The 22,662-nt window shown below is 52.5% G+C and overlaps 1 protein-coding gene across 1 annotated transcript in view; it reads right to left on the bottom strand.

The window, feature by feature from the left end:
* Positions 1–8,556: 8,556 nt before the first annotated feature.
* SLC6A17 (solute carrier family 6 member 17) overlaps positions 8,557–22,662 on the bottom strand; it is a 46,228-nt gene continuing 32,122 nt past the window's right edge. The window contains exons 7-12 of the mRNA XM_019730477.3: positions 17,807–18,048; positions 17,366–17,558; positions 15,336–15,528; positions 14,645–14,804; positions 12,881–13,043; positions 8,557–12,401 (exon numbers count right to left, since the gene is read on the bottom strand). Of these exons, the coding sequence (XP_019586036.2) occupies positions 12,033–12,401; positions 12,881–13,043; positions 14,645–14,804; positions 15,336–15,528; positions 17,366–17,558; positions 17,807–18,048 (1,320 nt within the window). The 3' untranslated portion in view covers positions 8,557–12,032. The remainder of the gene's footprint in view (positions 12,402–12,880; positions 13,044–14,644; positions 14,805–15,335; positions 15,529–17,365; positions 17,559–17,806; positions 18,049–22,662) is intronic.

Here is a 22,662-nt window from a genome sequence, read left to right as displayed (position 1 = left end):
TACGGAGGAATGGGGGAGCTGGCAGTCTCCTGGTCTGGGTGGCAGGAAACTGAAGTTCAGGCTGTTCTGGGTATGGGGTGGGTGTCTCTGAGAGATCAAGTTAAGCCAAGCCTCATTGTTGTCCTGGGGGTGCTTAGGAAGTGCCCGTGTACTTGCCTTTTAACCTCCCTGTTCTACTGTTGTTTCACCCATTGCAAGTTGACTTTGCCTTTTTTATGTCTCATCTCCCTGTTTCTGACCCTGAGCTCTCCCAGGCCCCACTGTTAGCTCCCACAGGGCCTGCCTCTGAGAACTTGTTTGCTAAGTGATTGAGAAGCTGCCATGTCCAAAACATTAGGCGCCAATCGACTTTACTGGCCTCATCCCAAGAGCAATTTCTAGAGTCATTTGTTTTTATTTATTTTTAAGTCCAGAACCTCTTCTACATCTTTAAATTAATCCTCTTTTTTTTTTACAGCTTCAGGCAGCCTCCACGTCCATTTGGATGATGTAAGGAGGATCTTAAGGCAGAAATAGAGGATACTTGACACACCGGCCCTGGGCACCTGCGTACTGTCCAATTTCTAGATCAGGCAGTACCTGGCTGTGTTGGGAAAAACAAGACAAGGGCCTGGGGTGCTCAGAGGAAAGGTTAAAAGCCCAGTGAAAATTCAAGGGATTATTATAAGCAAAAGTCTCATCAATAATGAAGCCGGAAAACCAAAATGACGATGATCTTTGATGATCTGTACTAATAAGCAGAGGAGATGGGTACCATCCTGGACTGTGGTCAGAAACATACATTTACTGGCACCCCTTTTGTGTGCAGTCCCCCCCACCCCTTGGACTTGATGTCTGCATTCGGGAGTTTAGTGGGCTTTGAGTTTGCTTCAGCATAAAAGAGAAGACCCAGGACTGACCAGAATTCAGAGTGAGAAAGAATCATAGCAGGGATATTAAAGAATTGACTGGAATGAATAGCTTTAAAATCCCATCTGGTTGTGTCCTTGGGGGTCTTTATCTCACTTTCCGTTCTTCAGGCTGGCTGAACTCAGTCATTCCAAGTAAGGGAGAGGTTGATGGGAGTGGGGTGGGGAGATGAAAAAAACCATCCCCGCATCTCACGCCGGAGTCATTTGTTCATTCAATAGGTATTTCTTGAGTGCCTACTGTATGCCAGATGCTATTCCAGGCACTGGGACTCAATGAATAAAATAGAACCCCACCTCCCCTCCTTGTCCTAGTAAATCTCTGCCTTCTTGGTGCTTCCATTCTGAAGTTTGTGAGTGGTGACAGGCATGTGGGGAGATGGATGGAGGGAGAGAGCTGCCAGGGGGAAAGGAGACCTGGAGGGGAGGTCAGAGAGCTGGAAGGGTGGGGCAGAGAACACAGGAATAGCCAAGGAAAGCCGAGGGCCCAGCCTGGGAGAGGTAGTGTGGTAAAAGTGCCCTGGGTGCGAGGGCCCCTGACTCAGCGCACTCACCGGCTCCTGGAGAGGGAAGCTCAGTCTCAGGCCTGGGGCCTCCAGAGGCCACATCACTTGCTGAAGGTTTTATTCTAGAGCTGTGGGCTAACCAATTACCTGGGCCTTTCTGGAATTGTCTGGGGGTTCAGTGTGCTGCGGTTGGCATCACAGAGCTTGTCTCCATCAGTTCTGTGTGTATGAGGTCATTGCTATTTCCCCAAAGCACAGAACCCAGGAAGCACAGGAGAGCCCCCTGCCCAGCCTGCGGTGTGACAGCCTACTGTGGATGAGTGGGTGCTGCCCCCTGGTGGTGGTAGGAGACCCTGCTCCAGACATCACCTCAGCCCTGGGCTATGGTAATGAGGAGAAACAGGGGCTGATAGGCCTGGGGTGACAAATGATTCTGTTTATTCCAGGACCTCAGGTATCTCTCCCAGCCTAACTCTCCCATCTGGGATCTGCCTGCTCCCTCCTTTTTCTATTCCTCCAAGAGCTTGGTAACTGACAGGCTTAGGCAAAACTATGAGGCAGTTGCAGTTGGAAATTCCTAATTCCCCAAATTTCTTTCCTCGCACTATTACCTTTTATCCACATTTGTCCCCTGGGTGCCAATGGTGTCCTCTGGCTGTCAGGAAAGAACACCTGTCTGGGAGCCAATTCATGCTAAAGTATCAGCAACAATGGGTTTCTCTCACCAGGAATAAAAGTATGACCAAAAAAAGGGAAAGAGGGCAATGTTTGATCCCAGAGTGACACTGATGGGGGGGCTTTCAAGTGCCTGTAACCTTTCCAGAGCCCCTCAAATATGGCTCTTGCTCTGTGAAAACAGGCTGATCCTGGTGGTGGGAAGCTGGAGAGCCTGTCATCAAAGCCATTTACCCTTCCCCTTTCCCTGTAGGGGCTTGGTGTGGGGCTGTCATTTGGGGGTGAAGGAGCCATCCACCCTCCTCTACATCTCCCTTCTTTGGAATCTGCTTGTTTTGAGGGGCTCCAGGCCTAAGCTAAGGTCCCATAGCTGCCAAGGCAAGGTCCTATCTATTGGTACCCATGCCTCCCTCTTTTGCCAGCCATTCTACCTCCTGCCAGGGACTGGCCTCTTCTTCCTCAGGTCACAGTCAAGGAGCCAGCATCTGTTTCCTGCCTGCCCTGCTCCCCAGCCCGGTTAATTGAATTCCCTTATCAGTCACCATCACTGGGCAGGCAGGGAGGAAGGTGACAGGGCTTTTCCCCTCAGGGAGGGAGAAGGGCAAGAGGAGGCTGGAAGCCTCAGTTCATTTAACTCTGCCTCTCACCCCCAGCCTCAGGCAACGTGCAGAGATAGGCAGACTCCCAATCAAATGCTAAGAGGAATCTGGGGGAAACCCGGCCACAGAGACCAGCCCAAGGGGCCCTGTGGAGTTCAGCTAGAACACCTCAGCACAAGGGCTGAAGGCAGGGTTGGGTTGCTGTGCAAATTCTAGTAAGGTATATTTGGGGCTCTGGGGAACTCCAAAGATGGACTTTGATGCTCCAGTTCTTGAAAGGACCAGAAGGATGCAGGCCACAAACTCAGGCTCTGGCCTGGACTCAGAGCCTTATAACCCATGGACTTGGAGTCAGAGGGCTGGAAGGGACTGAGTGCCAGGTTTCAGGCACTTTCTCCTTGAGAGATTTCAGGCCCAAGGAGCAGCAGTGAGTTCTGGGAGACTGAGCTAGGCCTGGGATTGGGCCAAAGGTAGAGAATGACATAGGTGTCCCTGTGTTTTCTGCATGTTATACAGTGTTCATGGAAATCACCGACCAGAGCCAGTTAAGTGACACCCCCCACCGCTCCCCCAAGCCCTCTTTGCTCAAGGCTGCTGGGGTACAGCTCCAGCCTGGGTCCAGAGAGCACACGCGTGTACACACATGTACAGTAGCTTAGAGCCCAGCTGGCAAGACTCCTTGGCTCTCAGCATTTCTCCATCTAGAAAAGTATGGATTCCTCCGACCTGAGCAAAACTTGTTCATTTCATTAAAATAGCTAATTAGTCCTGATGGGCCCAGCCACCTCCGGCAGTGTCCTGGGGAAAGAGGAAGCAGTTGTCTGGAGAGGCAGATTAAACTCTGGCTCTTCTTGGATGCTGCAGAAGCCCAGCGCCCCTTCCCTCTTGGATCAGCCCTGGGAATAACAGAGGCCCAGCACTCAGCCAACTTCGACCCAGCAAGGCACAGGGTAGATCTGCACTGTCTTCCTGCTCCATAGCTGGCACTGCAGCTGGCATGGAGTAACCCTAATGATGTAGGATATTTTCTTTGTGCCGGGATCGTGTCTAATGAAACCAAAGAATGGAAGCACGGACCAAGGAGAGGCGAGGAGTTGTAAGAGAGGATAGTTTATTAAAAGTAAAGTGCCGCAGCTCTCGGAAAGGAAGGGAGTTGGACCGGGTTGCCCAGTGACTGAGGCAAAAGTTCTTACTTTTATACCTTCCCTTGCCTGCTTGGGGAAGGGGGTTGGCGCCTTCTAATGGAATTGTCTACCAGGTTTGTCCTGTTTGCCTCCCCTAACGGGATTAACGGGAACCCATCCCTATCTATCAGATCTGCTCCTTTGTCCGGCCAAAAGGGATTTGAGATAATTTATTTTCTTCAAAGCCATTCTCATATCTTTGTCCTGGAGTGAAGGGAGACATTCCAGAACCTGGAGTTTCAGGATATGGCTTTTGCTTATTTCACCAGGGATCTTTCCTATCTGCCTCACAACATGTTAACTAACCTGTCTCACTAACAATAGCTTGTTTGTTGTTGAGGGACAGACCTAATTTTCTCCCCACTTCCCAGGTTTCTTCCCACATAAGTCAAAGTAAGTCAAGGACTCAGCAGCAGTCAGTATACCTGAGACCAGAGGGTATGACAGTGGCAGGACATTCCAAGTCAGGTTGTGACAGCCTCTACAAGGCAGGGACCACTGCCTGATCCTTCTCTGTATATTCCCAGTGCTTAGCACCATCCTGGGCACTCAAAACATTCAGTTCATGCTTGGAATTAATGAGGCAGTGGGATGAAGGAGAGAGAGCGTGGGAGCTGTACTGGACGGTGTACTGGATTGGGAACAAGAAACACAGGCTTTGGCCCTGGTTTTCTCCCCTGCTTGGCCATGGGAATTCTGGGTAGATCTCTTCCCCCATCCGTGCCTCAGTTTCCCCAAATATTCTACAAGGAGGTTGAGCCCAGTTGTGGTTACTATTGCTGTGACACAAGTTACCCCCATAATTTAGTGGTGTAAACCCAACAAGCATTTTATTTGGCTCATGATTTTATGGGTCAGGAAGTTAGGAAGGACTGAGTTGGACAGTTTGTGCTTAGGGTCCCCTGTGCGGCTGCAGTCAGATGTCAGCTGGGGCTGCAGACGTCTGAAGCTCAGCGGGGCTGAACATTCACTGTGGCATGTTCACTGTGGGCTGCTCACGTGGCCTGCAGTTGATGCTGGCTGAGGCTGGGAGTTCAGCTACAACTGTTAACCGAAGCACCAGCCAACATGGCTTCTCTAGCACGGGCAGTCTCAGGGCACTTGGACTTCTTACATGGCAGCTGGGTTCCCCCAGAACCAGTACCCCTAGAATGCCTCAGAAGTCACACAGCATCACTCTCACCATTACTCTGTTGGTCAAAGGAGGCATCTGCTCACCCAGATTCAAGGGGAGAACATAGACTCCACTCCCTTGAAGTGTTAAAGAATCTGGGGCCTTTTTTCTTAAACCACCACATCTCTGTGGTCTGTAGAATCCTCCACCCCTGCCCCAAGCCCCTTTGGCTCGAGCTGGTTGAGTCCTATGTAGCTGGTTGTGGCTGTTTGTTGGAGGGAGCAGGACGGCGTGCAGGGTCAGTGAGACCCCCACACTCTGATACTCCCTTTCCTGGAAACGGTGTCTTCTCTCACCCCCTTCCTTGGCTTCACTGAGTTTTAGACTGAAAATCTCCTTTCTGAATAGCCCTAGGAGAAGTCTCATTGCATGGGTGATGGGGCCCCCAGAATGAAGCAGGACCCGTGGACTTCCTCCAGTTTCAAGAGGAAGCTAACATTTAATGAGCTTCTATTATATTCCATATGGAAAGAATTCTATACTGTATTCTACATGGGATTCCAGAACAAGTTCATTTTTCCTCATACCACCTCTGCAAGAACGAGATTTTATTGGCATCCTCCTTTTACATTAGAAAATGGAGGTTCAGAGGGTTAGGATTAAGTGACTTTCCCAAGGTCGTGCAGCTGGTGACAGAGCTATGACTCAAATCTACTTCGTGCCACCTGCCCTGGGCAAACAGGAAGCAGAAGTTGCAGCCTGTCCTGTCCTTCCGCATGTCCTCTTCTTCCCTGTCTGCTCCCTCCACCCGGGGCCTAAATGCAGCCACTCACCTCCCCATCAGAACATACCTGTTCTGTGCTCCAGTTCTACGTCTCTAAGCTGATGTGCCTTCGAGAGGAAGTTCCCTCCCAGGGGCCAATGATGGAAGATCCGTGGCACCCTGGAATAGGCCCATTACAAGGGCAGCCACACATTCTTTGGCCCTGTTCCCTTTTACAAGCGGGGTCTCCATGCCCTCCCATTACCCCTGGGCAGATGTTATAACCCATAGAATATGACAGAAGTGACATTCTGCCATTTCTCAGCCTAGGCCTTAAGAAATGACAGCTTCTGCCTCCTGTCCCTTGAAACGGACTCTCTGGGCACCCTGAGCTATTAGGTAAGAAGTCTAACCACCCAGAGATGAACTATGCTAGAGAGGCCAGTTGTAGCCACTGCTCTGGTGACAGTTTGAGCCCAGCCTTCCAGCCATTTCCACAGAGGCACCAGCCATTTGGATGAATGTGAGTGAGGCTGCCTTAGGCCCTCAAGACCAGCTCGTCTGCCACTCGAATACCACTGAGGGACCTCAGTTGCCACCACAAGAGTCACTCAGACAAGCCCTGCTGAATTCCTCACTTAAAAAACCATGAGATATAATAAAATGGTTCTTTTAAGCCATTAAGATTTGGAGTAACTTGATACATAGCAATATGCATTATCTCGTTCAATCCATTCATTACACCTATTTTACAGACTAAGAAATTTAAGCTCAGAGGGATTAAATAACTTGCCCTAGGGCTCTCAGGAAGCAGGAGACCTAGCTAGCATTTAAACTTGAACTTGGGAAGTCTGACTCAATTCTCCCTTAAAAACCAAGCCCTTGTGATACAGCTTCTTAGTGGGTCCTGCAGGAGGGTTGACATTTCAACCCAAAACGTTACTTTCAAACAAAGGGTTAAATGACTTTTCAAAGACTTTCCAGCACCAACACATTTCCCCAGTTTGAGAGAGAGAGAGAGATTTGGAGTTGGGGGATGGTGGTAGGTGGTGGTCCCTTCCCCAAACTCAGGAAAGTGGGGGCTGATTTACTTATCTTTGTGTATCTATGGCTGCACAGAGCCTGTCATGGTGGATGATTAATGTTTATTCAACGAATAAACTAACCCAGAAAGGAAGGAGTAAGTGATGGAATCGGAGAGGAGGGTGAGTGGACTGACCTGGAGAGAAGGGTTTTCCTGCCATCTAGTGGCTCTTCTTGGAACAACACTTTCTTCTCTGGCAGGAGAAGGAAATAAACGTTTCCTGGGGGGGACCTTGGCTGTTTCTCTGGAAGATCAGGCAGCATCATTCCAGATTAGAGAGGCATACAGTGGGTGTGGGGCCTCCCACAGGAGCCACACTTCTCGCCTCTTCCAATGTCTGTGCTCCTTGAGTGTGATGCAAGAAGCACTTCCTCTACCAGCAGCTCCTTCCATTCTTCACAGAGCCAAGCATTCAGTAGGTGCTTAATAAATAATTAAGATTGAAATTTGAGAAACTAGGTAATTCCATATTTCGTCTTTACCATCTACTGAAGTATGCAAAAGGGAAGGTGTCGTGCGGGGGACCCTGCTCGCTGCGCCATTTGTCGTGCGGGGAGACCTGTGGGGTCTCAGCTCCCGTTCCCCACATAAGAACACAGGACATGGTGAGGCCAAAAAGGAACACCCACGGAGCCATAGATGGGGGAGTCATACTACTGTATTCTCACTGGCGGCTGGGTTGGAGAAACAGGAAGCAGGAGCCACACAATTCTCAACCCTCATTGCGCCCCTTGCAGGCTCAGCCACCATCTTCTTGCTGGCCCCCATTTTCTGCTAGCGTAGCCACAGCAGTTATATTAGTGGCCAATGGCTCACTGGTTACAGCTGACGGCCAATGAGCCACAGCTGATGGCCATCCAATCACAGTTGATGGCCATTTACTACCTGAGCCAGCACCTTTCTATGTGAGGCCGAGAACCTGGAAACTGCTTTCTGGGGCTCTGTCCCCACAGAAGGCTACCTTGAAGAGAGGTTCCACCCCCAGAACTTAGAACAGGGCTTGCTCCCCGTGAACCCTCACATCCCCTGCCATACCCCACCTCCCTTTCAGGCCTTCCCAGCCCCCAGCCCTCCCTGAGGTGGGCCTCCACGCACCCCACCCTGGCACCAAAGCAGGACAGGAATTTCCCCTTCAAGGACCCGTAAGTGGACACCAAACATAATCCTCCCATCAGAAGGAGCCTCATTTTCCTCACTTGGAACAACAAAGTACAGCTGACCCTTGAACAACTCAGGTCCCTTATATAAAATAGCGTAGAACAGCGCACATAAGCTGGCCCTCCCAACGTCCGATAGAAAATGCTGTCTTCCATTCGTGGTGGATTGAATCCAGAGATGCAAAACCCAAGGATATGGAGGTTCCGACTGCATATTTATTGGCAAACATCCACGTATAAGTGGAGCCGTGCAGTTCAAACCCGCTGTTCAAGGGTCAGCTGTACCATCCTCGGAGAGCTGTCGCAAAGATCACAGGAGATTGGATGTGTGGAGTACTGGGAACCCAATAAGGCCTGCTACAAGTATGCGCATTGTTAAACACCCGGGACAATTCCTAGGAAAATAAATACATGTCGCTCTCATCCTCCCCAAACTCCTCTGCCAGCAGCCGGCCGCACGCAAACTCCCACAGCAGCCCTCTCCACCCATCCCATCCAAGCTTTCACCCCAACCCTCCCCCCTTCCTTCTTCCCGATCCCTGGGCAAGTCAGATAGGCAAGAGGGGTGTGGTAAGAACAGACACTTTATTGTACACCATGAGGGGAGCAGAGAGGAAGGAGGGCTCCAGGGTGACAATGCCTCATCCCCTCCCCTGGGCTGAGTGGTCTTGACCTACCCAAGACTCTGGCCAGCCATGGACTTGAATTGTTCTGGGCTTGTGCCAGAACCTAAAGTAATGCTTGCTGTGTGCGCTTGGGTCTGTACAAAGCAGTGCGAGGGATGACGAGGGACCCTGGGCCCTCCTCCTTGGCCCCAGCAAAGGGGCAGTAGGGCCCGTTTCAGGGCCTGGTGGACACTCAGGGAGAGAGTCAGGTACATTCCAACCTGTTCAGTCTCTCCTCTTTTCCACCACGAGACACTCTGGGGGGCCATGGGGAACGGGTTGCAGCTGCAAGGATGGGCAGCAGGGCAGCCCCTGCCGGTATGTAATACTGCAGGCCTGCTTAGGGCCTGTGGCAGGCTGACTCAGGAGGGCTTCTCCTGACATTAGGAAAGCAACAGTCTCACAGATTTATTGCTGGAGGGCAAAGCCACCTACACTGGCATCCACTCGTGTGCCCCACCTATCCACCCCCTCGGGCTCCATGTGGCCTCAGCGGAGACGGCTCCCTGAGCAAGAAGCTGGTGATTGGGCTGGAGGGCAGGGGCCGGGGGACTCTTGCAGCCATGCCCCTGCCCTGCCCTGGAGTCCTGTGGGCACTGCGTGGACAGCACCAAAGCCAGTGGTGGGACGACCCTGTGCAGGGACAAGGGGCCACCTCCTCCTCCTCCAGGGAATCAGGGCAGCTGGCTCAATCTTACCTGGTCAGATCCCCACCTGCTCCTCACCCCCCTGGCCTCACCCCACTTCCAGCTACCAAGCTCCCCTGTGGAGCGAGCAGAGGTGTGTGTCAGAAATACAGAGGGGCAGCTGTTCCCTTCTGAACACTGCCAGGACTGTCTCAAGGACAAACGCAGGAGAGAGGCGCTTCTTGGGGTCTCACCATCTTAAGAAACCCGTCCTTTCCTCAGGATAGAGAGGGTGTGACGGGTGGGCACAGCAAGAAGCTGGCTGGAAAACAAATTGGGGTGGGGAGCTTTTCCTCTCCAAGGCCCCTCCTTCCCTGCCTCTGGCAAACCCAGTGATGTGAGGTCAGTGAGCCACCAGCAAGAAAAGCCTGCCGTTTCCCCACAACAGGGGGCTTCCTGCAGCACCCTGCCCGGAGGCCTGGCCTGACAGAGCTGAGAGGAGGAGGGGGAGGCTGACGGGGGCAGAGGGGCAGCGAGATGAACACTGGGAAACACAAATCAGCACCCTTCACACTCACCTCCATGTATGTACACACTCCACACACACACACACACACACACACACACACACACACACACACACAAGCTCTGAGCCCCATCACTAACACAGTAGACACAGCCAGGCCGGGGACCGGCCTACAGCAAAAGGCAAGGCGTGCTCCACAGCCCACGGGGACCAAGCAGACGGCACCGCTCAGCCCCATCGCAGGCTGTCGGGCTGGGGCCTGGCCCAGCCACAAGCTACAAAATTAAAAATATATCAAATATACAATGAAAATAGATCTGTACAGCACTGAGGATGGAAATAGTCCACCAGCCACGGTATAATATTGGGTTTGTCATTTAACAGCATTTACACCCACATGTACAGATTGAATATACAATAGAAACAGAATATATAGAAGAGTATATATAGTGCAGCCTCTCTCCTGGGACCTTGCTTTTCCTGTTGCTAAATCGGCTGGGACTAGGCGTGGGTCCAAGGTAGGAGGTCTTGTCAGGTGAGGGGGCCTAAGGCGGGATATGGTGCTCAAAAGCTCATGTTTTTTGGGAGACGTGGATCTCCCTCTCCCCTCATACTTCTGAGAGGGCGAGAAATGGGAGGTGTGAAGGAGGGGTGACTCAGGGAGATGGAGGGGTGGGGGGTAGCTCCCCAGGCAAGCAGGTGGGGACCAAGGAACTAAGAGGTGAAGGAGGGAGCCCTGGGCCTAGTCTTTCCTGTCCAGTGCTGAAAGCAGTCAGTCACAGGAGTGGCTCGGGACCTTCTGTGAAGGTGCATAGGCCTAGCAGTGTGGCTGGTCCCGCCCAGCCAACCACAGCTCTCAAAGATGGCGGTTTGCTCTACCAGCCAGTCTTCCTTCCTTCCTTCCTTCCTTCCTTCCTTCCTTCCTTCCTTCCTTCCTTCCTTCCTTCCTCCCTCCCTCCCTCCCTTCCTTCCATCATTCCTTCCTCCTTTCCCTCCCTCCTTCCTGCCATCCATCCATCCATCCTTTCATCCTTCCATCGGCACATCCGTTCCTTACACATTTGCTCTTCAGTCAGGTTCTAGTCCTCCCAGCCTCCATCCGATGCCATCCTGCCACCTCCAGCACCCCCAGCACTGGCTGTGGCCTCCCTGCCACGGGCCAGGCCGCTTGGGAAAGGTTTCCAAGGTGTCCGTACATAATGTGCACACCAGGTAGCTGTGCTTACACAACAGGGTGAGTGGCCGCCGAAAGGGGCAGTGAAATGATATCTTTTCCCAGGTGTGAGGCTTCTTGTATGTGAGCCCCTGAACTCCAGGGACCCCAATTCCAGGGGAGAAGCTGCCGCTAATGAGAAAGTTGAGCCCCAGGTGTGAGAAGACAGGGTGTGCTTTGCAGTTGTGCTCCAAACCATACAATTGTGCTGTGGACCACCAAGTATGCTCTGGAAAACTCTCAAGGAAAAGACAGAGGCCACCACTCTGGGCTCCAGGATGGAGAGGGGACAGGGTGACAGCTAAGCTCTAACGGAGGTGGGAAGGGTTTGGGCCCAGTCATGGCCCTCCCAGGCAGAATGCAGGAGCACACCCCACCCACCCAGGCAGGGCCAAGGACATTGGGGATCCCACCTAGAGGTGGGGGCAAAGGAGCCTTCTCACTTTTGCTGCCAGGGCACCATCTGCCTCACACAACAAAACACCCCAAGTCTGAGTCCTGAGTTCTGGCACATCTGCCCCATTTAGGCAGCCTCCGGGATACCCCACCCCACCCCGATGCCTCTCACCACCACCACCACCACCACCACCACCACCACCACCACCACCACCACCACCACCATCAGGCAGCACAGAAGGACTCTGAGACCTAAAGAATGCCAGTGGCTGGTTACAGGGAGAGAGGGAGGGTGGAATGACCCCTAAGGTGGCCACTGGGAGTCTCCTCTGTGCTGTGAATCGGAACTTCTGGATTATTCCAGTTATTTGGCTGCAATTTGGTGAGAGGACCTCAGAGGGTAGATGGGTTGGTGGCCTGGACTGAGGGACAGAGCTTGTCCTAGTCCCCACTCAGGTGTAGGGAGCAGAAGTTGGCTGGGACTGGAGTGAGGGAGGAGGCAGGGCAGACACCCCCTCTTCTTGGACAGAGGGCCTGGCCTGGGAGGAGAGGCCAGGCGGGAACAGGGCAGCTGGCTGGGTGTCATGGGGAGAGGCGGGCAGGCTGGGAGCAGTGGTCACAGCTCTGACTCAGGGGTGCTGGCCAGGAGGTAGCCGCTCCCATAGCGTCCATTGGGGTTGTTGCTGGGCTCCAGGGGTGACGTGCTGCCGGGCCCCAAGTAGGAGCGGTGAGTGGGCATGGGGGAGGGGGCCTCGCTGGGCACCTTGCTGAGGATGAAGCGGGTCTCGTCGTTCTCCTCCAGGTTGGAGATGTCCTTCATCATGCGGCCCTTCTTGTAGGACACGGAGAGAGTGTTGGAGCCGTCAGAGAGCAGGTGGAAGTGCCGCAGGACGAACACCACTGGGATGGGCAGGGTTGCCACGACGATGAGGGTGATCAGGAGTGCCATGGCCCAGTTGGGGAAATACAGGTAGCGCTCAGCAGCCTAGGGGCAGACAGGGGTGAGGGCTGCTGCCTGACACCCCACAGCCTCACCCTCTCTGGACCTCCAGGACCACAGCTTCCTGCCCTCTCCCCATCCCACCCGCTGTCCTGGTACCAGCAAAGGTGGGGTCAGCAGGGGTTGCTACTTGAGTTAGCTGGTCACCCTGGTGAAGGGCCTGAGCCTCCCACTGTCCCAGTTTCTACACCTGTGAAAAGGATGGGTGGCTCCATTCCACACAGATGGAGAGAAAACGGGCTAGGAAGACTGGACAAGTGCATTAGCCTTTCTGATCTCCGGTTGTGTGATAGGGATAATGTCACCTCTCCGGAATGTTATAAAGGTTACAGACCAGCTGTGCAATGCCCCGGGCAGGGCCTGGCATATAGTAGTTGCCCTGTAAAGGTTTGTATCTATCACCGGTTGCATTACAGGCCTGAGAAGGTACCTATATCACTGGGGTTCTGGGCCCCACCCCTCACCTCCTCTTTGATCCAGGCGCTGTAGCCGGGGGGTGTGACCCCCAGCTGTATGATACTGGCCGTGGTGAGCACAGCCATGCACAGTGGAGAGACAAACTTCCACATGTAGAAATAGAAGCGGTAGGGCCGGAAGCCCAGCATCTCCGTCAGCTCCTGCATGAACCTGCCAAGCACAGCAGAGGGCCCAGGAGTTGGCACCTTCGCTGCGTCTGTGCATTTCCCCACCTCCTCCAGGAAGCCTTCATCGACCAGTCCTTCCCTCCCAGCTCTTCCATTCTTCACATTCAGTGCTCCCAGTGTATTATTCTGTGGCCCAGCTGGCCTCTGGGAAGACTCTGCTGTCCTCCTCTAACCTCCCCTGACGCACCACCCAGGGATGGGATACAGCCCACAGGCCAGGCACCAGCCCCTCACACTGGCCTGGCTCTAGACTCCCCCTGCTGGAAGAGAGGTAGAAGTGCACTTCCCTAGTGTCCTAAGGCAGAAAGCTTCCTTGACTTGGAGTTTCTACCACCAGCTCTGTGGGTGGAATTCCTGAATGGGGGATTTGGGTGTGTGTGGAGGGGTGGTGGTGGTGGCTGGCAGGCTGTAAACACGAATGGCGTTTTAAAAAATCATCTTTACCTCAATAACACCTAACTGAAATCTTACACTTCTTTCTATCATAAATGCAAGCAACCATTAACAGTACTTAGGACTCTGCCAGCAACTCATTAAATCTCAGATATTTTCCGATCATATTATAACTGAAAATACCTACAAACATCATTTATGCTCATCACTACTTTGAAATTACTGGTGTTATTAGACCCACAGCTAGATCTCGTACCTTAATGCAGTAAAAAGAAAGTACACAGATCTTACTAAATCACAGATTTGAAACATTATTTTGCTAATTTTCAATATAATTAGTTGCCTGTATAATCCTATATATTTTAGCATGAGCGTTTAAAGATAATATTCTGAGAAGGACCACAGGGGTTTCAGCCGTCTGCAGAGAAGAGTCAGCGTGTTCCGACCCTGGCTCACAGGGGTGCCCCCTCTTATCACCCCAGCCCTCCTGCACCCTCCCAGGAAGGAGATGGTTGTATCAGGGCCTGAGCAAGAGTCCAATTCTAAGACCAGGTCCAGACAACATGTGAGGGGCAGGCTGAGGAACTTAGTGGAACCCCGGCCTTGCTGAGTGAGTGGGAGGGACCCAGTCCTGGGGCTTCCTGGGAATACAGATGGGTTCTTAAATGAGGAAGGAGGCCAGGGGCTGGCACTGAGCATAGATCGGCCCGACGCTTAGGCCCTGAGACCCAACCCTTTCTTACGGCTGAATTCTCTTACCCACTCATCCCCAAACTTAGGGCCCAAACCACCCCTCGTCTCACACCCCTAGGTATAACAGGTCACCTTATAGCTGTTGACCAGGCTGCTAAAGTCCATGAGGGCTTTCACACCCACTAGGTGCTTAACAAGCTCCACAAAATATTGAGGAGTTGGTACCCAGAAAACATGCTCTAGTAATTTAGGGCAGTTTAGGATGACGTCAGGATTCATGTTCTCAGCCTGGCTCTGCCTCTCACCACCCAAGTGGGGTTGAGCAGTGATGCTTCTCTCTGAGACTCAGTTTCTCTAAATGGCACTTTCAGTCCCGTCACTGACTCTGTGACCTCCTGCTGCACTCACAAGCAGCCCTGGGATCGTAGCACTTTCTGGGGAGTCAAGATGGGACAGACCCATCCTCCTGTCCCCACCTTACCCCCATAGCCTCCTTACTTCTTGGTTCCATAGATCCAGGCCACAGCGATATTCTCAAGGATGACGATGACAGTGAGTGGCAGGGTGGCCGAGTAGTCATCAAACATGGTGACAAAGTAGTTTCCGGAGCGCTGGACGAACAACATCCCCACGAAGAATGCAAAGATACAGCAGCCCACTGCAGAGAGCCGGGAGGCCAGTGTGAGGGCAAAGGTACAGGTAGGTGGGGCCCGGGGGTCTTGGGGGCACCCAGGCCCTTCCCATCCCACCCCTCCCCCCAGCTGGCCTGCAGCCCACCCTCCAGCAGGCCCAGCCCTACACAGGGGAAGGGGTCCAGATTTGGAGGTTCTGAGCCCCCAGTCTACTAAACAGGGAGCCTCCCAGGGCTGGGAATGACAGGGACGGAACAGGACCGGCGGGGAGGGAGGCCAGCCCCGCCCAAGCCAGCTCAGCAGGCGTTCAGGAGAGGGGCACGTGAACAAAGAAAGAGGCCTGTCTCTCGGCTCAGATGTGGCACAGGTTCCCAACCAGTCTTCTCCTGGTTAGTGAGTGCCTTTCTCTGGTGGCAGAGCCAGGCTCCCGCTGTGTCCCGGGTGGGGGAAGGGGAGAGGAGGTTTCTGGGTATGGGGTCAGGAACGACTTGGTCAGAACCCAGTCTTTCTAAAGTCAGAGCCACAACCTGCCCGTGGTGGCTGCCAGGAGGAGTTACCTGTGAACATCTCCTTGGGCACCTTAAAGGTGTCGATGATGGGCGTGGTGATGCCTGCCATGGTCCCGATCATACTGCCCAGGCCCAGGTTGATGAGCATCAGGAAGAACATGACGGACCAGAACGGGGAGGCAGGGAAGTGCGTCATGGCCTCAGTGAAAGCGATGAAGGCCAGGCCTGTGCCTTGCACGGACTGTGGGTGGGGGCGAAGGGCAAGTGCTCCGTGAGGGGCCCACGCCCAGCCTGGGAGCCCCTGCTCCCGCCTCTCTGCCCAGAGAGCGTTAGGAATCCCCCCTTTCACAGGGACGCCACGTCCCCACCTAAATCCTGTTGTTTTGGGACAGGGGGTCTCAAACTTGAGTGGGCATCAGAATCCTCCCACCCCAGGGACTAAAACACCGATTCAGGAGTTGTTCAGCTGTGGGGCCTGGAAACAGCAAGTTGTACAAGGACCTGCAGTGATTCAGGTGAAGACGCTCACTTTGAGAAACGTGCCCAGCTCAGGACTCCTCCTCTAGGAAGTCTCCCCTGGTTGTTGCCAGCTGTGAACTCCAGACCTTAATGCAGTGGTCTCAGCCACGGCTGCCCCATGGGATCACACTGGAGCCTTTAAAAACACTAACGCCTGGGCTTACCCCAGGGGCAATACTTTGACTGGTCTGGGGTTCGGGATAAGCTGGGTACCAGGGTTTCATAAAGCCCTCAGGTGGCCCTGGTGGGCAGCCGAGGTAGAGAGCCACTGCTGTAATGCTTGGGTGCCTGCTTCGGGGGCAACTGACCACACACTGCCATCACTTCTACATTGTCCTATACGGTCCAGTGACTGTGAGGGAACACCTCCCCAAGTAGGTGAGTGTGTAATCCCTGCCATTTGGATGTTGTCAAGGTTGTATCATTAAAAAACTGCTACAGTCTTCGCTTTATTCAGAGGGCCAGGCCACGCCTGTGAGAATGGGGCAGGGTCTCATGGAAGGGGGAGGTGGGGAGGTCCTTCATACTGCTAGTCACCTGGGGCAGAAACCAGGGTAGGATTCCCCGGACAGGGTCCTTTTGCTCTTGATCACTTGGGAAGAGGGCAGAGGGTACCGGACACAGCTCCCTCAGCGTTAGAATGGAGCCAGGAGAAGGACGCTAACTTTTAATGTGGGGCTCAGACACTGTTCAGGGAGTGTCACCTTCCCTGGCCCCATGGAGAAGGACAGGGTTAGCGGGGGCTGATGGGAGCTGGCTCTGTCCCCTGTGAGCCTTGGCACCAGCTGGGTCCTAGGACCCTGTGGGCATGTCTCTCTCCTGTTCCTCCTAACAGAACAGTCACTTTGAAAGGTCCCAGCTGTGCAAATGAGGATAGAAGCAAGGGGTCAGAAGTTGGGCCTGGACATTAATGAGGGGACAGCATCCCCCTGCCCTCCTCCAGGGACTGAGGGACAATGTGGTAAGGAGAGTTAGAATGGGGACAGCGGGGGGAGAGACAGAAGCATCAAGGGGTGACTCAGAGTATGGGGACTTAAACCCCGGCTCCCCTCCTTACCGGCCGTGAGACCCTGACCCAGCTGCCAACTTACAGGTTACTCACCTGCAAAATCAGAACAACTTTCATATTCAACTCACAGTGCTGTCATGCGGCCAAAGGAGACAGACAGCAAGGGGCAGACACTCACGGAAACACTTATGTTCTGGGTGCCACGTACAAGGCACTGTGAGTGCCTGACATGGGGCCGTGACAGGTGCTCAGGAAACCCATTCAATCAACGCACAAGTCGTCCCGTACACTCCCTGGGATTTCTGTGACGTGTGTCAGCCTCTTGCCCTCACCAAGACTCAGCCGACCTCAGGGCAGAGGTTGGAACTGTTACCTTTCCTCTCTCCCTTTCTAGACACATAGAGGGTCCTTGCTTATCACGTAAATGAGGGAGTCCCTGGCAGCTTTCTGGGGCCTCCACGCAAGCTCCAGCCCCTCATGGCTTGTGTGTGGGTCCCCACCCCCGCGTATGCCTTGCGGACCAACCCGACAAAAACAGCCTGTCCCGCACCTTGTTCAGCTCGTCTTCCAGCAGGCAGGGATCGAGGCCCAGGGCTGCGAAATGGTCCTCCTTCACGGTCATGATGACCTTGTACATCTCTGTGTAGTCCTTGGTGGTCAGGTGGGAAAAATTGACGTGGGGAGGGATGAGGTCCCGGCTGAGGACGTTGCTGTGGAGGTACCCCAAGATTTTCTCGGCATTCCTGCAGCAGGAAAGGGAGAGGACCAGGTAAGCAGGCAGGGGTGGGCACAAACCTGGGGGCACCTGCCAAGCACCCAGGCAGGACCCCCCAGCCCTCAATAGAGACATTGCTGAGCCTGTCCTTGTGGTCCAGGGCTGGGGACAAAGAGCTCCTCTCGGCCCAGGGAGATAGGGGCTGTCCATCCATGGCCCGCCTGTCCCTTGGCCGGGTGGGCGGGGAGGGGAAAGGACAGGAGAGGTGCTACCTACTCGACCACACACTTCTCATTCATGATGTTGGCCTTGAAGCCCAGCACAGCGAACACGACGAGCGTGGCCAGCACGGAGGTGAAGAAGTTAATGAAGGACACCAGGGCAGCGTCGAAGTGGCAGTTGTTGTCCTGCTTGTTGTAGCTGGAGAAGGCAATGACGCCCCCAAAGCCCAGCCCCAGGGCGAAGAAGACCTGCGTGGCTGCCTCCCGCCACACCTGTGGGTCCAGCATCTTGTCCAGCTAGGGGGGTGGCAGGGGAAGACAAGAGACACACAGTAACGGTTGTATTCAAGCACAATGGAGTTCCCACCACACCCCCTTCCCTCAGCCTCAACGGAGTTCAGAGGCAGCACAATATAGTGGGGACAAGCGGTGGCTGTGGGACCTTGGGCATTTCCCCTAACCCCTCCGAGCCTCAGTTTCCCCAAGTATAAAACACAGATAAAAAGGGTATCAACTTCAGAAGATCGTCGTGAAGCTAAGGTAAGATACAATACACGTACAGGCTTACACAGTACATTCTCAGTTCATGTTAACGGGTATCACTGCTTATCGTGGGGCTATCCTTCTAAGGAATATCTCCAGAGCCATCAGGTAGGACGTGTAGTGTACGACTCTAGGGTGTACCATTCACTTAGCCTACAGTGTGAATGGTGCTCCTAGAGTTGTCCAGTGTACAGCCTACACAACAGTACAGAGAATTGAGAACACCAGTGTCTCCCTAAGACCCTCTCCATCTCAAACCATAAAAACAGACACCAGAGGCAGAGCTGCTCTTCTCTGGGCCTGCCCGCTCTCATCTTTTTTTTTTTTTTTTTTTAAGATTTTATTGGGGAAGGGGAACAGGACTTTATTGGGAAACAGTGTGTACTTCCAGGCCTTTTTTCCAAGTCAAGTTGTTGTCGTTTCAGTCTTAGTTGTGGAGAGTGCAGCTCAGCTCCAGGTCCAGTTGCCATTGCTAGTTGCAGGGAGCACAACCCACCATCCCTTGTGGGAGTCGAACTGGCAACTTTGTGGTTGAGAGGACGCACTCCAACCAACTGAGCCATCCGGGAGCTCAGCAGCAGCTCAGCTCAAGGTGCCGTGTTCAATCTTAGTTGCAGGGGGCGGAGCCCACCATCCCTTGCGGACAGGAGTTGAACTGGCAACCTTGTGGTTGAGAGAGAGCCCACTGGCCTATGTGGGAATCGAAACGGCAGCCTTCGGAGTTAGGAGCGTGGAGCTCTAACCGCCTGAGCCACCTGGCTGGCCCCCGCTCTCACCTTCTTGAGAGTGTACTGTCCTTTTTAAATAAATCTGCTGCTTGCTTGGCTTTAAAAAAAAAAACAAAAACAAGGACACCAGCACCCAGCATCTCCCTCAGGCCTACCCAATCTTCTTTTTCTTAAAAAAAAAAAAAAAAAAGAGGGGGCCCAACATTAATTCATACACATCTATATGCTCCCGGTCACAGAGAAACCCTCCCCACCCACCCAACTGAAGCACAGAAGCCAGATGTTTTCTGGAGAGGGAACCCCTGCCTGACCCCACCCCCAACTGCCCTCAGACCTGACAGGATCCTGAACCTAGAGGGGATGGGGCAATTTCCAAAGCGCTGTCATCTCTGTTCTCCTTTTACTGTTTGGTTCTCAAGGCATGGACCATGACTTGGATACAGCATAGGGCTTTAGAGTCAGACCCAGGTCTAAATCTGACTCCCATCTTGAATTAGCTGAAAAGGTTTAGGTAAGTGATAATGCCTGCTACCCTCAGTTTTGTCATCTGAAAAATGGGAATAATCATAGAGTCTCCCTCCCAGAACGCCTGTGAGGATCAAATGTACAGCCACCAGTAATGCCTGGCACATAGTAGCATTTAATTCTGACAAAATGCCTCTGATCTAGTCAGGATAGATGTGTGTTTTTTTGGTGGGTTTAGGAATTATTAGTCATATTTGAAATGAGTAAACTGAGGCGAAAGGTGAAATTTCTTGCTCAAAGTAGCTAGCTGGGACAGAGAAGTTACTAAAACACAGATCATCTGACACTAGCTCATGGAGCCCCCCTCGTACCATCTCAAGACTCAGTTGTCCTGTAAAGCAGGAGACAAAAATCACCCGCTGGGGTGAGGTATGCTGGGAGGAGAGGTCAGAGCGTTCAGACAGGTAAAAGTGGTTTAAAATGGCCACAGTGGAACATGGGAGAGTGGGACTACCAGAGAAATGGGGCAGATCTTCTTCATTACAAAAATAATACAGGCCCATTTCCTTATCTAATGGGGCCAGACTGGTTTTGGAAATCAGGCTTTTGTTCCTAATTTTATTGTGGAAAGGTAACACGGTGCATATGCCACATAATTACATAACGCCACCCCAGTGGGGTCTGGTACCACCTGAAATCAAACACATTTGTATTTTTGCCGCAAAATATGAATAGTCACACCAAGTGCATCAATAAAGACTATAAATAGCCTCACATCTGTTCAGGTCATTTTGCCACAAAATGAGTTCTGGGAGAAAGAAAAAAATACATTTTTGTTTTTCCAGGCTATTTGGATTCGGGCATTGTGAATAAGAAAATAGGGGCCTGCCTGTACATGCTCCTAATAGAAATTTAAAGATTATAAAGAAAAGAACAAAATACAGTAGTCCCCCACCATCCATGGTTTCACTTTCCAGAATTTCACTTACCAAGGTCTGAAAATATTAAATGGAAAATTCCAGAAATAAACCATTCATAAGTTTTAAATTACGTGCCATTCTGAATAGTATGATGAAATCTCACGTCGTCCCTGCTCAGTCCCACCTGGGATGTAACTCATCCCAGCGTATCCACACTCTATACGCTCCCTGCCGGTTAGGCTGGTTAGTCACTTAGTAGCCGTCTCAGTTATCAGATCGACTGACAGGTTATCACCGTGTTTGTGCTCAGGTGACCCTTTATTTTACTTAATAATGGCCCCAAGATTCAGACATGCCAAAAAGTAGCTATTAAGTGCTTCCTTTAAGGGAAAAGGTATGTATGTATAGGAAAAAACCTAGAATATATAGGGTTCAGTACTATCTGTGGTTTCAGGCATCCCCTGGGGTGTCTTCAAATGTATCCACCGGAGATACGGGGGACCACTGTAATCACAGTCCCACTGCTAAAGGACTTCTACACCTCCCCTCTTCTGGGTGGGTTTTTTTTTCTTAAGATCCTCCCAGAAGGTTCTGGAAATGGATGGATGGATTACTTATGCCTGGAAGGCATATTGTCATTCACTGGTGTTCACAGATGTCAATCATGACAGTTCTACCAATCTGGAACCTAGGCACTTCCCTCAGGCTAGAAACCTGGACCTCGTGGGAGGGCTCTGAGTAGTTTGGTAAGTTCCAAAGAAGCAAAAGATTTTATAAGGGAGAGCAGGTTGAATTGGACATAGCTCTAGTCATGTCATTTGCATGTTGAAAAATGTTTGTTGGTTCCCCACTGTCTGCTGGAAAATCTTTTCCCACTCTATTTTCTGAACACTCTAACTGCAGTGAACTTACTACTCTTCAAAAGTACCCTGGTCTCCTCCCTCTGGCCTTTGCCCAGGCTACTCCCTCTGCCTGGAATTTCCTTCCTCCTACTCACTTTCTGGTGAACTCCAATTTATACCTCAAAACCCAGCACAAATATCACCTCCTCTTTGAAGCTTGTCCTGGCTGCCTCTGGCAGAGCAAGTCACAGTCCTGGACTCGTACAGCTCTTGTCAATACCTGAATTATAGGTGTATAGTGTACTCTCACCACTTTGTTCTTCCTGAAAAACCCACCTGCTATTCATCTTTGTATGAGCCATGCCTGGCACATGGAAGAGAAGGGAAAAGGGGGGGGGGGGAAGTCAAGAGAAAAACAGACAGGCAGGCACAGTCTGACCTGTGTGCTCAAAGGGAGCTGAGTCAGGCACCTTCAGTACTGAATGTCTGTTGTTCCCTGAACTTACAGGGGCTCTTTCAAGACGTCTGAGGTGATGACACACAATTTCAACAAAGTCCTGATCATAGTGTCGACAGAGCATGAACCCATGGCCACATCTCAGGGAGCTCAGTGTCCTTTCCAGACATCAGGATGTGACTGCAAGAGGGGAGGTGGGAAATGGGCTTTCCCACCGAAACAGAGCAATGGCCTCCTGCCATTTCCTTGGCATAGTGGCTGAGTCACTTCCTCATGCAGGGAACAAGGTGTGTCATGGCATTTGATTCAGCGGCATGGAGATGCTTTTTGAATCCACAAGCAGCTGCTGAGTGCTCAGCTTGAGCTGGTGCATGACAGGAGCCCACACGCTGTTCCTTAGCACTGCCGGTCACCTGCCTGTGCAAGAACCAGAAGGGACCACGAGACACCAGATGGCACTGGAGCACCCGGTTTGCATAGCCTAAGAGCAGTGTCACCTTCACAAGAGACCAAAATAATAATAGCTCTGCATGCTAGGGGCGGGACCACATGGTCCCCTGACAACGCCGTGAGGGAGCTACCACGGGTCACCCCATCTTACAACTGAGGAAACTGAGGCCCCCAGAGGCCAAGGAACTTGCCCTCTGACTGCTGAGTGAAGAGCTGGGGTCTGGATCCGACCACCTGGCTCCAGAGCCCACCCTCTGCTAACAAGGCTGGGCTGCCCTCGTCATCCTGCTTGGAAGCTGTACTCTACCTGTGGGAGTCAAGAAGTTCCACCACTAACTCCACTCCTGGGCCTTTAGGACTTACAGGGACCCCACTTCTCTCCTCGAAGGGCTAACGCACACCTCTGACTCTGTGGCCAGTCTGGCTCACTGGTCAGGACCGCTTGCTTGTCGAGGCCCAGAGGCGGCAAAGTGAGAGGCCGATGCCCAACGCTAGGGCGCAGCTCA

This window comes from Rhinolophus sinicus, chromosome 7 (genome assembly GCF_057876585.1).
Source record: "Rhinolophus sinicus isolate RSI-liver-muscle chromosome 7, RSI-T2T, whole genome shotgun sequence".
In the NCBI taxonomy this organism is placed as follows: Eukaryota; Metazoa; Chordata; class Mammalia; order Chiroptera; family Rhinolophidae; genus Rhinolophus; species Rhinolophus sinicus.
Note: the sequence above shows the minus strand (reverse complement) of the source record. Positions and strands in the feature narration are given on the sequence as shown.